The sequence below is a fragment of the Sturnira hondurensis genome, unplaced genomic scaffold, assembly GCF_014824575.4.
Source record: "Sturnira hondurensis isolate 20B ecotype Veracruz unplaced genomic scaffold, ASM1482457v3 Scaffold0011472, whole genome shotgun sequence".
Taxonomy (NCBI): Eukaryota; Metazoa; Chordata; class Mammalia; order Chiroptera; family Phyllostomidae; genus Sturnira; species Sturnira hondurensis.
Genome location: NW_028084103.1, coordinates 319,940 through 336,327, shown reverse-complemented (window position 1 = coordinate 336,327; position 16,388 = coordinate 319,940). Strand labels below are relative to the sequence as shown.

The 16,388-nt window shown below is 41.2% G+C and overlaps 1 protein-coding gene across 1 annotated transcript in view; it reads left to right on the top strand.

Moving 5' to 3' along the window:
* The first annotated feature begins 1,386 nt into the window (after nt 1-1,386).
* Nucleotides 1,387-16,388, top strand: part of TRMT2B (tRNA methyltransferase 2B) — a 31,840-nt gene continuing 16,838 nt past the window's right edge. Inside the window, 6 exon segments of the mRNA XM_037060174.1 lie at nt 1,387-1,496; nt 2,343-2,385; nt 2,387-2,398; nt 3,663-3,797; nt 4,441-4,456; nt 4,459-4,517. Coding sequence (XP_036916069.1) covers nt 1,387-1,496; nt 2,343-2,385; nt 2,387-2,398; nt 3,663-3,797; nt 4,441-4,456; nt 4,459-4,517 — 375 coding nt within the window.

Below are 16,388 nucleotides of genomic sequence, written 5' to 3'. Positions count from 1 at the left end.
TGAGACTTCCACATTTTTCTTTCATTTGGGCATTGTTTCTTTGTCTTCCCATTGTTTGTGAGACTCTTCTTGTTAGCCTCAGCTTCTTAAATTGATCTGTTCTGACTCCCTAGGTTTATGGTGTAAACTTCTGTGGTAGAATTCCTGTGAAATTCAGCGGTGTAGTCCCCTGCAGGTATCTTGATGTTCTCCACTTCCACCTACTCCTTTCTTTGTGTGTGTGATCAGTTGGAGGGGGAGGCAAAATGGTTTATGACAGCAGGAGAGTACTTTATGATATTTACAGTCACAGCCGGTAAAGAAGAGATAGAAGATTTTTAGGGTATATATCGTTTTAACTGTAATCTTCGACCCAGCTTGCCACTTTTAAGAAAAGAGGGACCAAATATAAGTCTCTTGTTGGAGAGGGAAGGCTTGTGAGTTGGATCAAGAAACCAGTGAGGTTGCAGGTGGTCAGGTTTTGAGGTAAGGTGAGAGTAAAGAATAGTAAATAGACGTAGCGTGTGAAAAAGTATAGTTAATCACTACAGTAATAGAATTCCGGAACCTGTAAAGTGGAATGTAGTAATCACTACAGTAGTAGAATTCAGGAATCTGTAAGACCCCAATGATGTGTTGTGAAGTATTTACAGTGGTATAGAAAGCAACAAACAAACAAACAAACATTTAAAAAAGGGAAGGAGAAGAGAGGAAAAACTGATAATTTTTGGATGAAAGAAAGAAGGACTAATACAGGAAAAAAAGAAAGGAGAGGAACAAAGCATTAAGAGATAAAGCAATAATAAAATTTAAAAATATATACGATTACTGAAAAAAAAAACGTTTAAAAAAGTAAAAAAAAAAAAACCCCAAAATCCACACCCTCCCTTGTTGGTTTCAAAGTGTCCAATCTGGTTTTTCTGGTTTCAGCAGGACCTCTCTGTGGGCTGAGTTGTAGGCGCAGGCAGACATCTGAGCTCCAGCCGAGCTACCAGACTGGGGTGCCGGCTCCCACCCATCTGACAGGCTGCCCCCACGGGATCTGGTTCTGGTCCTTCCCAGTCCTGTGTCTGGGTTAGAAGCAAGTCAAGCTGCCTTCGCAGGAGAACACCTCAGTCCACTTTCCAATAAAAACTTCTCCAGAAAGCCTGCCTCTCTGCCCAGCCCAATACCCAACCCGACCAGGTAGGACAATGCTCCTCTCAAATCTCCCGGGCTGGCGGGCTGGTGGGCTGGCGAGCACAGAGATCGTAAGTGACCATGGCCCTCTGTCCTTGCTACCCTCCCTGCGAACCTAGGCAGACATGTCTCTGCCACCCAGCCCCACCTAGATGGGGAGGGAGGGGGCCAGCTCTCTTCCAAGGACCCCGCAGCTGGCCCAAGGCTCCGCCGGGTGCCGTGATCCCGATGAGTCCTCCGTGGGAGACGCCCCCCACGCTGGCCGCAGGCGGAAGCCTCTGCACCCCAACTGTGGTTGCAGCGGCGTGCAGTGGCAGCGGCAGCTCCCAAGCTGTTAGGTGCTGGCCAAGGGCTGCCGGCCCTGCCACTGCCGCCTTTATCTTTACTCACAGGTGCCGGGCTCCCGATGAGTCCTCTGTGGCAGATGCCCCTGTCGCTGGCCACAGAAGGAAGCCTCTGCACCCTTAGTATAGCAGCGGGGGCTCAGACGCAGCTAGGTACCAGCTGAGTGCCGCTGGCCTTGCCGCTTCCATCCTTACTCACGTCCCTGAGACCCCACACACCTGTAGCTCTCTGGTCCGCCACTATCTCTGGTGTCTTATTTTCATAAGTGCTGGGGAATTGTTGGTTGGGGAATTGATTGCGCTGTTCCTCAGTAGATCTGCCAGGATTTTCTCCCAGGGGTATGAGAACTGGAGTCTCTCTGTCCTACTCTGCTGCCATTTTTTCCCCAGAAAAAGCTGCAGTGACTTTTAGGATTTTTTGTTAATATGTTTTGCATAAGCCACCTCCCATCTGGAGCCTGCAGTGGTGCTGAAGTACTGTCAGAGCTACTGGGCATTTCTCCTGGGCAATGAGGTCAAATCAAATTATATTTTAAAAGCATTAGGGAGGTAGGCTATTTAAAGGAACCCAACAGCAGAGCCTTTTGTAATATGATTAATTACCTCCTGATAAATCTTGATTTTTCTTATATTAGGTTTTCCCATCTGTTCTGCTTTGTGAAGTGTACAGCACCAAAATGGTCTTTTCTCCCAGACTGTCTCCTCAGGAGCATGAGAGTTAGGTCTTCTGAATGATAAGAAAAATGCTAGAGGAAATGGTGGCAGGAAGTATGATGCACATTGTAAGTACATAATACATATTTACATAATGAACTTAGTGCCTGAATTTTTTTATTCAAGGCTGGCTGATGTTGTGACACCAGTCTGGAGGCTAAGCTATGAAAGAACAACTTAAGGTTGGTATGCAGCTTCAGTCTTCACTCCTCAATTCCATCAAGTGAATCATGTTAGACTTGTAAGACACTTGACTGGACATCTCTACACAGGCACACCAAGGAGTACTTAAATTCAATGTGCTAACAACTCAAAAATTTTAACTTTAGGCCAGGTATGTCTTCCAAACTCTAAAGCCATGTATAAAGGCTTGTTTCCTTTCTTTGCTTTTTTTTATTATTCTTACAGCTTTAGCCACATGTGGCTATTTAAATGTAAGTCAATTCTGCTATAATGCTTGCTTTGAAAATTGAAATTTGTTCCAACAGATTGATATATTAGGAAACAATTTGAACATAATATATATTTCACATTTGCTTAGAAGTGATTTCATCACTTCTAAGGAACACCAGATGAAAGAAGGAAACTGCACCCAGCTGGACCGAGTTCCATGAAAATACATTAAATGAACAGACACACACACCTCAGACATCTGCTGCTCTCTCAGTTCGCTGAGTGTGTTATGAGCCATACCCATTCACATCTGCTGTTAGAAATTTCCATTCCACTCACATGACTCTCCTTTCACCACCTCATGATAAGTTACAGGTGGGCAGCTACTTCCATAAGCAAAATTCAGGTCTTTGTCAGGGCAAAGTGCCATTCTATTGTAGTAATATATTCAATTTTTAGCTATTTAACATGTAAACCTATACTATTTTAATTAGGTTCTTATCTTTTATGTGTGTATTACTAATAAAATTTTGGAATGTGTGTGCCCAACTCTATTTCCCCCATGAGCTCTGTTATTTCTTTTGCATGATTTTGCATGGTATGGTGTAGGAACACTTAATGTTACATTATAGCAGAGCTGACTATATTAAGTTAATTAAAATGAAATGAGATTCGAAATTTACTTCCTCAGTCACATGAGCCACATTTCAAGTGTTCAGTAGCCACATGTGGTTAATGGCTGTCATATTACATAGAGTCTTACATCAAAATAGAATATTTCCATTACCATGGCAAGTTCTATTGGACAGCACTCAGACAGCATGAGTGTTCAGTCTGAAAGGTCTGATAAAATGGTGAGCTTACACAAGAGCTCACTCTGGACCTTTCCCCAATACCTTATTAGGTATGTTGCTTTTCCATCACTCTGGACTCCTTATCTCCTGAGACCATGACCCCAAAATCTGTGGAACAACCTTCTCTTACCTTTTTGTTTTCTATTTTTTGAGGTATATTGCAAAAGTATTCTGTTTTATTACTTACATTCTTTTGCAGGTGAAATTTGAAGCTCAGAACAAAATTTTACAAAGACTAGAGTCTTGCCTCCAAATGATCAACAGAGTGAAAGTGACAACAGCTGCACCAAAATTGGAGGGGCTTTGTTGTCTTCTCCATGCTATCATACCCTCTGTAAGCCCTCACCTCTTGGTCAGTTGCTGGGGACCTGACTCCCTGCTAAGTGATCACAGTAATTGCTTACTGTTTTCAGTCACTCTGGGGGTTAAGCTCTATCATTTTACATATGAAGACATTGTTGCTCAGAAAGATTAAGTAATTCACTCAAGGACACAAATCTAGAATGCACCAGAGCTGAGATTTACACTCAGGCAGGCCTCTCTGATGCAAAACCCCTTTCAAAACCCTCCACAGGCTATTATCTGTCTTTGCGCTTGATTTTGTAAATAAAGTTTTATTGGAACAGCCAAACTCCCTTGTTTATGCATTGTATCTGGCTGCTTTCACACTACAATGGCAAAGTTAAGTAGTTGTGACAGGAACCATATGGCCTGAAAAACCTAAAATTATTTACTATCTGGCTATTTACTGAAAAAGTTTGCTGACTCCTGCTTTATGGCAAGATTGGAACACCTTTCTGCCATGAAGTGTCTATGGAGTATCTTGATCTCAGCCATGGATTTTCACCTATGCCATACTTTACAAGCAAACATCACTTATTATTTGTTTTTTTTCCAGAGAACATTCTTTCATTCCCTATATTGTTGCCTTTGGTTTCCTTTGACCTCTTTCCCCTTTCCTCTCCTGCCTCCTCCAGCTTGTCACCAATGTCTACTGAAAAAGTCTACCTTGTCTGTGAACCAAGTTCCAGATGGCAATCCAAAGATGGTGGGGGTACTACATAGGAAATTGGAGAGGTCAGTTGATGGCCATGGCTAGTAAAAATAACAAACCAAGGATGGAGAGGAAAGGGAAGGGTACAGAATTAAATAAATATATGATGTTATCATTCTAGTGTTCAGTAACAAAAAAATAAATCCCACTATATTTTACTTCCCTTTTAAAATCTAAACAAAATAGATATCATATTGCATATCTATAGCATGAGATAAAATAGTACATAGTAGCTCAGAATAAGCTTCTTAATGGCTAAGAAATAGGTTTTCTCTTTTTTTGAAATGACTTTTTAAAAATATATTTTATTGATTTATGCCATTACAGTTGTACCATTTCCCCCCTTCAGTCTCCTCTACTCTGCACACCTCCTCCCTCTACATTCCCCCCTTTAGTTCATGTCCATCCGTCATAAGTTCTTTAGCTTCTACATTTCCCACACTATTCTTGCCCTCCCCCTGTCTATTTTCTCCCAATAGTCTATGTTACTTATTCTCTGTACCTTCTCGCCCACTCTCCTCCTCCCACTCCCCTGTTGCTAACCCTCCATGTGATCTCCATTTCTGTGGCTCTGCTCCTGATCTAGCTGTCCTCTTGGTTTGCTTTTGTTTTAGGTGTGGTTGTTAATAATTGTGAGTTTGCTGTCTTTTCACTGTTCATATTTTTATCTTCTTTTTCTCAGATAAGTCCCTTTCACATTTTATATAATAAGGGCTTGATGATGATGAACTCTTTTAGCTTTACTTTTTCTGAGAAGTACTTAATCTGCCCTCCCATTCTAAATGAAACCTTTGCTGGATAGAGCAATCTTGGATGTAAGTCTTTGGACTTCATGACTTGGAATATGTCCTTCCAGCCCCTTCTTGCCTGTAAGGTCTCTTTTGAGAAATCCACTGACAGTCTGATGGGAACTCCTTTGTAGGTGACTGTCCCCTTATCTCTTGCTGCTTCTAGGATTCTCTCCTTCATTTTTATCTTGGCTAATATAATTATGATGTGCCTTGGTGTGTTCCTCTTTGGGTCCACCTTCTTTAGGACTCTCTGAGCTTCTTGGACTTCCTAGAAGTCTATTTCCTTTGCCAGATTGGCGAACTTCTCCTTTGTTATTTGTTTGAATAAGTTTTTCACTTGTTGCTCTTCCTCTTCCCCTTCTAGTACCCCTATAATTGGGATGTTGGAACGTTTAAAGATGTCCTGGAGGTTCCTAAGCCTCTCCTCATTTTTTTGAATTCTTGTTTCTCCCTTCTTTTTTGTTTGGTTGTCTCTTTCTTCCTCTGGTCCACTCCATTGATTTAAGTCCCAGTTTTCTTTCAATCACTATTGGTTTCCTGTGCATTTTGCTTCATTTCACTTAGTGTAGCCTTCATTTGTTCATCTATTCTGTGACCAAAATCAACCAGTTCTATGAGCATCCTGATTATCAGCATTTTGAACTGTGCCTCTGATAGGTTGGCTATCTCTTGGTTGCTTAAAAGTATTGGCCCTGGGGCTTTGATCTGTTACTCTGCACCATTTTTTTTTTGTCTGGTCACACCTGTCACATAGTGAGGGGTGGAGCCTTAAATGTTCACCAGGGTAGGGCAGCCCAGTTGGTGGGTTGTGATGCTATATGTGGGGGCGGGGTCAGAGAGGGAGCAATGGCACTTGGTCTGCTCTCTCGGATTTCCCTCCCCTCTGCAACTTCCCACAAGCAAATTGGGCCCTCTGGTACTGGTTCCTGGGTGGGTGGGCTTGTGTATGGTCTAGGACCCTGTGGGTCTCTCCAACAAACTCTCCTGTGAGGCTGGGAGCTTATTTCGGTACCTCAATCCCCAAAAGTTTTCTCACTTGGTGCTTTTAGGCTTTATTTCCCATCCCTGGGGCCCTGGTTTGTGCAGTCTGTCTCACTGCCCCTTTTTTTTGCCTTGTTTATCTGCACGTAAATGTGTGTCCGCGGTCAGCCAACCGCCTTGCCCATCTCATTGGGTTTGCTCATTTCCTCCCCACACCTGGTTCTGCTAAACACCACCTCTTCCCACCAGGATCCCTCTCCACTCACAGCCGACTCTGACCCCCTTACTGGTCTGGATGAATGGTTCCTTCTTGTTGGACTTCTGTACAATTCAATTTAATGTCTGTTCTGGTTGTGTTTTTGTTTCTAAATCTTTGTTGTCCTTAAATTTGGTGGTGTGAAGAGGTACAGTATTTCCACCTATGCCTCCATCTTAGCTGGAAGTCAGAAATAAGTTTTCTCCTAAAAATGGCTTTGAGCTTGAAGTACTTTGCTTTTCCACATCTGTATATGCCTCTTTGAAGGAGGGATTTTGAGTTGCCAGACATTTTCTCTTAAATAATATTCAGGAAAAAATCCTTATAATTCAAATTATTTTTTGTTCTATTTTAAAACTAAGGTTTATTGAGGTGCATTTTACATACAGTAAAATTTCCTCTTTTAAGTGTACACTTAATAATATAGAACATTCCCATTAACCAAAAATATTTTTTAAATTTATTTTAATTGTTCTTCCAGTACAGTTTTCTGTTTTTTACTTCCACCCTATCTCACCCACCCAGTGTTCCCCACCTCCCTCCCATTTCCACCTTCCTTAGTTTTTGTCCACGTGTCCTTTATACATGTCCTTGTAAACCCTTCCCTTTTCCCCTGAAATTCCCTCCCCTCTCCCCTCTGGACACTGTCAGCCTGTTCTCTATTTCAGTGTCTTTGGTTATATTTTGCTTCCTTGTTTGTTTTATTGTTTAGCTTCCTGTTAAAGGTGAGATCATATGGTATTTGTCTTTCACTGCCTGGCTTATTTCACTCAACATAATGTTTTCCAGTTCTATCCATGCTGTTGCAAAGGGTAGGAGCTCCTTCTTTCTTTCTGCAGCATAGAATTCCATTGTGTAAATGTGCCATAGTTTTGGATCCATTTATTTAATGATGGGCACGTAGGTAGTTTCCAGCACTTGGCTATTGTAAATGGTGCTGCTATAAGCATTGGGGTGCATAGGTTCTTTGGGATTGGTGTTTCAGGGTTCTTAGGATACAATTCTAGCAGTGGAATTACAGGATCAAAAGGCAGACCCATTTTTAGTTTTCTTAGAAAGTTCCATACAGTTTTCCATAGTGGTAGTACCAGTCTGCAATCCCACCAACAGTGAACTAAGGTCCCCTTTTCTCCACAACCTCTCCAATACTTGTTGTTTGTTGCTTTGTTTATGATGGCCATTCTGACAGGTGTAAAGTGGTATCTCATTGTGGTTTTAATTTGCATCTCTATGATAGCTAGTGATACTGAGCATCTTTTCATGTGTCTCTGGATCCTCTGTATGTCCTCCTTGGAAAAGTGTCTGTTCAAGTTCTTTGCCCATTTCTTCATTGGGTTGCTTGTCTTCTTAGACTGGAGTCATGTGAGTTCTTTGTATATTTTGGAGATTAAACTCTTGCCTGAGGTATCATTGGCAAATATGTTTTCCCATGCAGTTGGTTCTTTTTTCATTTCAATGCTGTTTTTTTTTTTTTTAGGAATGCAGAAGCTTTTGTTTTCATGAGATCCCATTTGTTTATTCTTTTCCTTATGTCCCTTGATCTAAGGCACATATCAGTGAAAATATTACTGCATGGAATATTTGAGATTTTCCTGCCTATGTTCTCCTCCAGGACTTTAATGGTGTCATGGCTTATATTTAAGTCTTTTATCCACCTTAAATTTGTTTTGGTGTATGTTGTAAGTTGGTGCTCCAGTTTCTTTTCTTTTCTTTTCTTTTTTTGCATGTAGCTCTCCAGTTCTCCCAACACCATTTGTTGAAGAGGCTATTTTTACTCCATTTTACGTTACTGTCTCCTTTGTTGAATATTAATTGACTGTAGAGACTTGGGTTTATTTCTGGGCTCTCTGTTCTGTTCCATTTGTCTGTGTGCCTGTTTTTATGCCAGTACCAGGCTGTTTTGATTACAGTGGCCTTGTACTACAGTTTGATATCAGATGTGATCCTTCCTACTTTGCTCTTCTTTCTCAAAATTGCAGCTGCTATTCAGGGTCTTTTATGGTTCTATATAATATTTTCAAGTGTTTTTTTCTATGTCTGTGAAGTATGTCATTGTTACTTTAATAGGCATTGAATTGAATATGTAAATTGCTTTGGGTGGTATGGACATTTTGATGATGTTAATTCTTCCAATCCATGAACACAGTATATGTTTCCATTTGTTTGTGTGTTCCTTGATTTCATTCTTCAGTGTTGTGTAGTTTTCTGCATACAGCTCTTTTACCCCCTTGGTTAGGTTTATTCCCTGATATTTTATTTTTGTTTTTGCTATATCAAATGGGATTTTTTCTTGATTTTTGCTCCTGCTGATTCATTGTTAGTATACAAAAATGCTTTTGATTTCTGGATATTGACTTTGTAAAGCGCTGTTTTGCCAAATTCATTTATGAGGTTGAGCAGTTTTTTTGGTAGAGGCTATAGGATTTTTCATGTATACTATCATGTCATCTGCAAACAATGACAGTTTTGTTTCCTCCTTTCTGGTTTGGATGCCTTTTATTTCCTTCTCTTGCCTGATTACTGAGGCTAAAACTTCCAATACTATATTAAATAGAAGTGGTGAAAGTGGACAACCTTGTGTTGTTCCTGATCTTAGTAGAAAAGCTTTTAGTTTTTGCCCATTGAGTATGATGTTGGCTGTAGGTCTTTCATATATGGCCTTTATTATATTGAGGAATGCTCCCTCTATTCCCATTTTTCTGAGTACCTTTATCATAAATGGGTGTTGTACCTTATCAAAAGCTTTTTCCGCATGTATTGATATGATCATGTGGTTTTTGTCTTTGCTTTTGTTTATGTGATATATTACATTTACTAATTTGTGAATTTTGAACCATCTTTGCATCCCTGGGATGGATCCCACTTGGTCACAGTATATGACCTTTTTAATGTATTGTTGGATGCAATTTGCCAATATCTTATTGAGGATTTTAGCGTCTGTGTTCATCAGCGATATTGGCCTGAAGTTTTCTTTCTTTGTTGTGTTTCTATCTGGTTTTGGAATTAGGATGATGCTGGCTTTATAAAAAGAGTTTGGGAGTCTTCCATCATTTTGGATTTTTTTTTTTTGGATAGTCTATGAAGGATACGAATAAAAAAGACTCTTATTTATTTGTATTTATTTATTTTTAGAGAGAGGGGAGGGGAGAGGGAAAGAAGAACATCAATGTGAGAGAGAAACATCAATGTGAGAGAGAAATATTGATCAGCTACCTCTCACACGCAGCCTGACCAGAGATGGAACCTGCAACATGTGTGGGTTCATACCCTTACTTCCTTTTAAGTCTTAATTCTGAGGTTTCTCAACCTTAGCATTATTGTTATTTGGGGGTGGATAATTCTTTGTTGTGAGGGCTGTCCCAAGCATTGTAGGATGCTTAAAAGCATCCCTGACTTCTACCCACTAGATGCCAGTAGCACCACCCAACTATCACCCTTGTGGTGACAACCAAAAATGTCTGCATACCTTTCTAAATGTCCCCTGCAGGGCAAAATTGCCCTCAGTTGAGAACCACTGCTTTATTCAAATGTCACCTTCTTAATAAAGCCTACTTTGACCCCATTTAAAATGACAGACCACACCTCCTCCAGCCCTAGAACATCTTATCGTCCTTATCCTGCTGTATTTTTCCCATGGCACTTGTCTTAGATCAGTTGGGTTGCTATAACAAAAATACCATAAATTGGATGGTCTATAAACAACACAAATTTATTTCTTACAGTCCTGGAGGCTGGGAAGTCCAATATGAAAATCCTGGCAGATTTAGTATATTGTGAGAGCCCACTTCCTCAGTGAGAGCTGTCTTTTTACTGTAACCTCATGTGGCAGAAGGGATGAGCTAGCTCTTTGAGATCTCTTTTATAAGGCACTAATTATAATCATTAGGGCTCCACCCTCATGACTGAATCACCCCAGAGTCCCCACCCCCTAATACTATTACCTTGGAGGTTAGGATCTCATCATATGAAATTATGGGGGACACATTCAGACCATAACTACAGTTATGGTCTAACATACCATATAATTTATTGTCCTTTAAAAAAAATCTGCTTCCTCCTACTAAAATGTAAGTGCCAAAATGAAAGGAATATTTTATTTGTTATTATATCCTAAGCACCTAGAACAGTGTCTGGCACTTGTAGGTACTCAGTTTTATTTTTGAATGAATAAATGAAAGAAATAACAGAGAGACAACAAAGGCAAACTAAATGAAGTCTTAGAAGATGAAAAGCAAATGGGAGTGACAACTGACTTAGCAAGTATATATGCATTACCTACAAAGAGGCACCTGATGAGATGTAAGGCTTATCTGTTTCACACAACTGTGGTAAGTCTCACACTTGAAGGTGCAAGGTACTGGAGTAGGCAGAGATGAGGTAAGGCACAGGGCTAAAAATAGGGTTTGGTGGACAGTGGACATAAAACTGGCAAACATCCTCATCTTACCAAGAATGCCCATCTTGTAGCAGGAGACTGGAGTGTTTTTTTTCTCAGAAGAAAATGAACCCACAAAAGCTCTGAATTTGGAGCTACCAGGCATAGTGGTGTTGGTAGAGGAGTATAAACAGGAAGTTTACACGAAATATTCATTTTTAATGGTTGTAACACCATTCCCCTTTTATATCTAAATTCTAGAAGGCCAGCAGTCAGGCAAGAAACTTGGAGATGATTTTCTCATGCAGCAAATAGACTCAGAGTAATGACTTCCTGAGGCAGACACAATTCACAACAATAAAGCCAAGAATCAACAAATCTACTCAAGCTAAATTGCTGATCAGTCTAAGGTCTCACTCTTAAATATGAAGTCAGAAAAGCATCACCAGCTCTTTGAAAAAGTCTTCATTGTGAAAAGTGCCCAAAACAAATGGGAAAAAATTTCTGGAGGAAATAGATGATTCGAAGAACAGGAAAAAAATACACATATATTACATTACTAAGTAATACTACCGAAAAGAACCAGATATTATATAAAGGAGCAATCAAGAACAAGAAAAATCTTTTCAGCACTAAAGGTAGGGTAGTGGAAAAATTGTATAAAGATGTTGGTATTTATGCCAGGAAAATTTTACAAAAAGGCAAAGAAATAATAAAAAAAAAAGAGTAGAGATCTTGGCTTGGCTGGAGTGTCATCCTGTGCACCAAAAAGTTGGAAGTTCAGTTCCTGGTCAGTGCACATACCCAAGCTGCAGGTTTGATCCCTGGTAGGGGTGCAGTCAAGGCGCATACAGGAGGCAACCGGTTGTTGTTTCACCCTCACATCAATGTTTCTCTCTCTTCCTCTTTCTATCCCTGCCCCCTTTGTTTGTCTCTAAAAATCAAACATATCCTCAGATGAGGATTAATAAGAAAATAGTAGAGGAATGAGTAGCAGATAATAGGCTTTATACATGAAGTCCAAAATCCAAATAATAGAAGGGAGAAAATAGAAAACAAAAGGAGATAAGAAATAATACGGGAAAATATTCCACGTCTGAAAGTATTTATTTTCAGAGAGACAAAGCCTAGAAAGTACCCACCATGATGAATGAATAAAGGTCCCCATGGTCTGAAGTTTCAGGGATAAATAGATTCCCTAAAAGCTTCTAGAGGAAAAAAAAGAGGAAGAGAATAACTACGAAGGATCAGGACTTATTTTAACATCTGGTCTTATACAACAATGTGGGCAATGTGGGAGACCAGGAAACAATGAAACCATGTCTTCATATTTATAAAGGCAAATGATTCAAAGTCAAATTTGAAATCTAGAAAAGTCTCAGTAATACATCAGGAAAGAAAGGAATTTATAGACACACATAGACTCTAAAACTTCAACAAGGGAGTGAGAGTAGATAAGGAAGACAAGAGGACCATGGACCTTTCCTGGGCACTCCCATTTTAAATGGTCTGGGAAGAGAGGGGGGCAAGGAAAAGGGGTTGAGAATGATCTTTCAGTGAGGTCAAAGGACCCAGAGAATGTGGGGGCCGGAAGACAATTGAAGATACTGAACCAAGGAGCAGGGTCTCATCAACTGTGCCAAATGCTTCTAGCAAGATGAGAACTGAGAATTGGCCATCGAACAGCATAACAAAATCATTGATGACTTTAATAGGAATTGTTTTTTTTTGTGGAGTAGTGGGAACCTCAATGAGTGGGTGAATGGAAGGAAAGGAATGGGTGACAGTGAATACAGGTGACCCCTGAATAATGCAGGGTGGGGGAGGGTTTGGAGGCACAGACCCCTCATGAAGTTGAAAATCTACATATAACTTTTGACTCCTCCAAAACAACTATTAATAGCCTACTCTTGACCAGAGAAGTCTTACTGGTAACAGTGATTAATACAGATTTTGTATATGTATTATATACTATATTCTTACAATAGAGTAATCTAGAAAAAATATTATTAGAAAATTGGGCTTCTGGTAAAGATGGCAATATAGGCAGACATCGCTCACCTCTTTTCACAATCACATCAAAATTACAACTAAAATGGGGAACATTCATCACTAAAAAATGTCAGAAATTGAGTTGAATGGAAGTATGACAACTGTGTAACTGAAGAAACCACATCCATCCAGACTGGTAAGAGGGTCATGGATGTGGAATGGGCTGGCCCCACACCCATGTGGATAAAAATTTGGGAGGGATATGGGAGTAAGGACTCTCAGACCCACACCAGGCCTCCAAGCCCAGGGTTCCAGTGCCAGGAAGACAAGTCCCCAAACTTCTAGTTGCAAAAATCATCAGGGATTGAATCAATGCAGGAGGCTGCTGGAGCCCTAAGCAGTTCCTCTTGGGGAACCCACACATAGACTCACCTACTCAGACTTGCTCTCTTTGAGCCCCAACACTGGGCTGGCAGCTTGAAGGGCACCAGTGCTATACAGGGAGAGACTGAAGTGTCTGGCATCAGGGTGAACAGAGGCCATTGTCTCTTTGCTGAGCCCTCCCCCCACAGAGCTGGTACACTGGTGTCAGAGCTGAGACTTCCATCAACCTGGCTGACACTGTGTGACCCATCTTGGAGATCCACTGAGTCACCGCCCCATCCAATTTACCTGCCCCTGCAAGCTGCTTTTCCAAATGAATGGCTGGTTTTAGCTCCTAAATCCTATCAAACAAGCAACAGCTGGCTTCAGTGAGCCCTAGAGTCACAGCTTGGCTTCACCTGGAAGTGTCTAAGCTCAGCACAAGTAGCTGCCATCTCAGATTGATTTATAGCTCACGCAGGGTGCCCCAGGCAAAATACAGCTTACCTTGGCCCACACCACCTGGGAAACCCCAGGGCCAGTGTATCCAGTGGACAGCTACAGACCACACTGGAGCACCACCACTTTGCCCCTGCACAGCTGCCTCCATGGAGTGTGGAGGTTGGTGGTCAGGGGTCACAGCCAGTCCTTGCAGGTGACTGGCCTCAGTAAATTCCTCCCATTGACTTATCAACAGCAATCAAGGCTCAACTACAAGAGGAGGGTATACTCGGCCCACACAAAGGGTGCACTCTGAGTACCCAGCTTGGGTGATAGGGGAAGCTGTGCTACTGGAGCCTACAGGACACCTACCACATTAGGCCACACTACCAAGACACAGAGTCAAAGCAGTTCTACCTAATACATAAAAACAAACACAAGGACACTGCCAAAACAAGGAGACAAACATGGCCCAAATGAAAGAACAGATCAAAACTCCAGAAAAAGAACTAAACAAAATGGAGATAAGCAGTATATCAGATACAGAGTTCAAAACACTGGTTATAAGGATGCTCAAGGAACTTAGTGAGGACCTCAGCAACATAAAAAAGACCTAGTCAGAAATGAAGGATACACTAATTTAAATAAATAATTTATAAAGAAACAACAGTAGAGTGAATGAACCAGAGAATCAAATGAATGATTTGTAACTTAAGGAACCAACAGCCATGCAGAACAACAAGAAAAAAAGAATCCAAAAAACTGTGGATATTTTAAACAGCCTCTGTGACAACTTTTGAGAGGTCCAACATTGACCCCATAAGTATGCCAGAAGAAGAGAAAGAGCAAGAAATTGGAAATCTTTCTGAAAAAACAGTGAAAGAAAACTTTGTTAATTCAGTGAAGGAAATAGATGTGCAAGTCCAAGAAGCACAGAGTTTCAATTATGATGGATGCAAAGAGGTCCACTCTAAGATAGATCATTATTAAAAGGCCAAAGGTTAAAGATAAAGACTCTTAAAACAAGAGAAAAGAAGTTAGTTACCAGAAGGTTGCCAGTTCGGAGGGGGGAGGAGGAGGATGGGTCAGGAGGTGAAGGGATTAAAAAGTACAAATAGTTACCGAAAGGAAAAGCCGTGGGGATGTAAAGTGCAGTATAGGAAATAGAGTAGCCAAAGAACTTATATGCATGACCCATGGACATGAACAATGGTGTGGGTACTGCCTGAGGGAATGGGGAGTGCTCGGTGGAGGGAGCCAAAGGGGGCTAAATCAGGATGACTGTAATAGCATAAGCAATAAAATATGATTAGGACTTCTGGCCAAGATGGAGGCATAGGTAGACATGCTGTGCCTCCTCGCACAACCAAAAGAAGGACAACAACAAATTTAAAAACAAAAACTGACCAGAACTGATAGAAAAGCGAACTCTATGGAAATCCAACAACGAAGGAGTTAAAGAAACATTCATCCAGACTGGTAGGAGGAGCAGAGATGGGCAGCCTGGCTGAGAGGACTGGTGGCAAGGCCGTGGCTGGCAGACCTAGGGAAGCAGCAGATTGTGGACTGGATGGTCCCACATTTGCATGCAGATAAACCTGAAAGAACAATTGGGGAGCAAGACAGACAATGCAACTCAGGATTCCAGTACAGGGAAATAAGGCCTCAAATCTCTGATTGAAAACATCTGTGCGGTTGAGGCAGCAGTGGGAGAAACTCCCAGCCTCGTAGGAGAGTTCATTGGAGAGACCCACAGGGTCCTAGAATGTACACAAACCCAACCACCCAGGAATCAGCACCAGAAAAGCACAATTTGATGGTGGGTAGCTGGGGAAGTGACTGAAAACCAGCAGAGTGGAGCAAGCAGCACTGTCTCCTATTGGACCCCTCCCCCACATATAGCGTCACAGTGCAGTGATGTGTTGTCCCACCCTGTTAAACACCTAAGGCTCCACCCTTTACTACGTAACAGGAGCTCTGAGACAAAAAAAACATGGCCTAAATGATCAGATCAAAGCTCCAGAAAAAATACAACAAGGCAACGAAGAGATAGCCAACCTATCAGATGCACAGTTCAAAACACTGGCAATCAGGATACTCACAGAACTGGTTGAATATGGTCGCAAATTAGGTGAAAAAATAAAGGCTATGCTAAATGAAATAAAGGAAAATGTACAGGGAACCAACAGTGACAGGAAGAAAACCAGGACTCAAATCAATGGTGTGCACCAGAAGGAAGCAATAAACAAGCAACCAGAACAAAAGGAAGAAACAAGAATTCAAAAAAAGTGAAGACAGGCTTAGGAACCTCCAGGACATCTTTAAACATTCCAATATCCAAATCACCAGATCCAACACCCAAATCTGGGGTGCCAGAAGGAGAAGAGGAAGAGCAGGAAATTGAAAACTTATTTGAACAAATAATGAAGGAAAACTTCCCCAGTCTGGTGAAGGAAATAGAAGTCCAGGAAGCCGAGAGTCCCAAAGAAGTTGGACCCACGGAGGAACACGCCAAAGCACATCATCATTAAGTTACCCAAAATTAAAGATAAGGAGAGAATCTTAAAAGCAGCAAAAGGAAAGGAGACAGTTACCTACAAAGGAGTGCCCATCAGACTGTTGGCTGATTTCTCAAAAGAAACCTTGCAGGCAATAAGGGGCTGGGAAGAAGT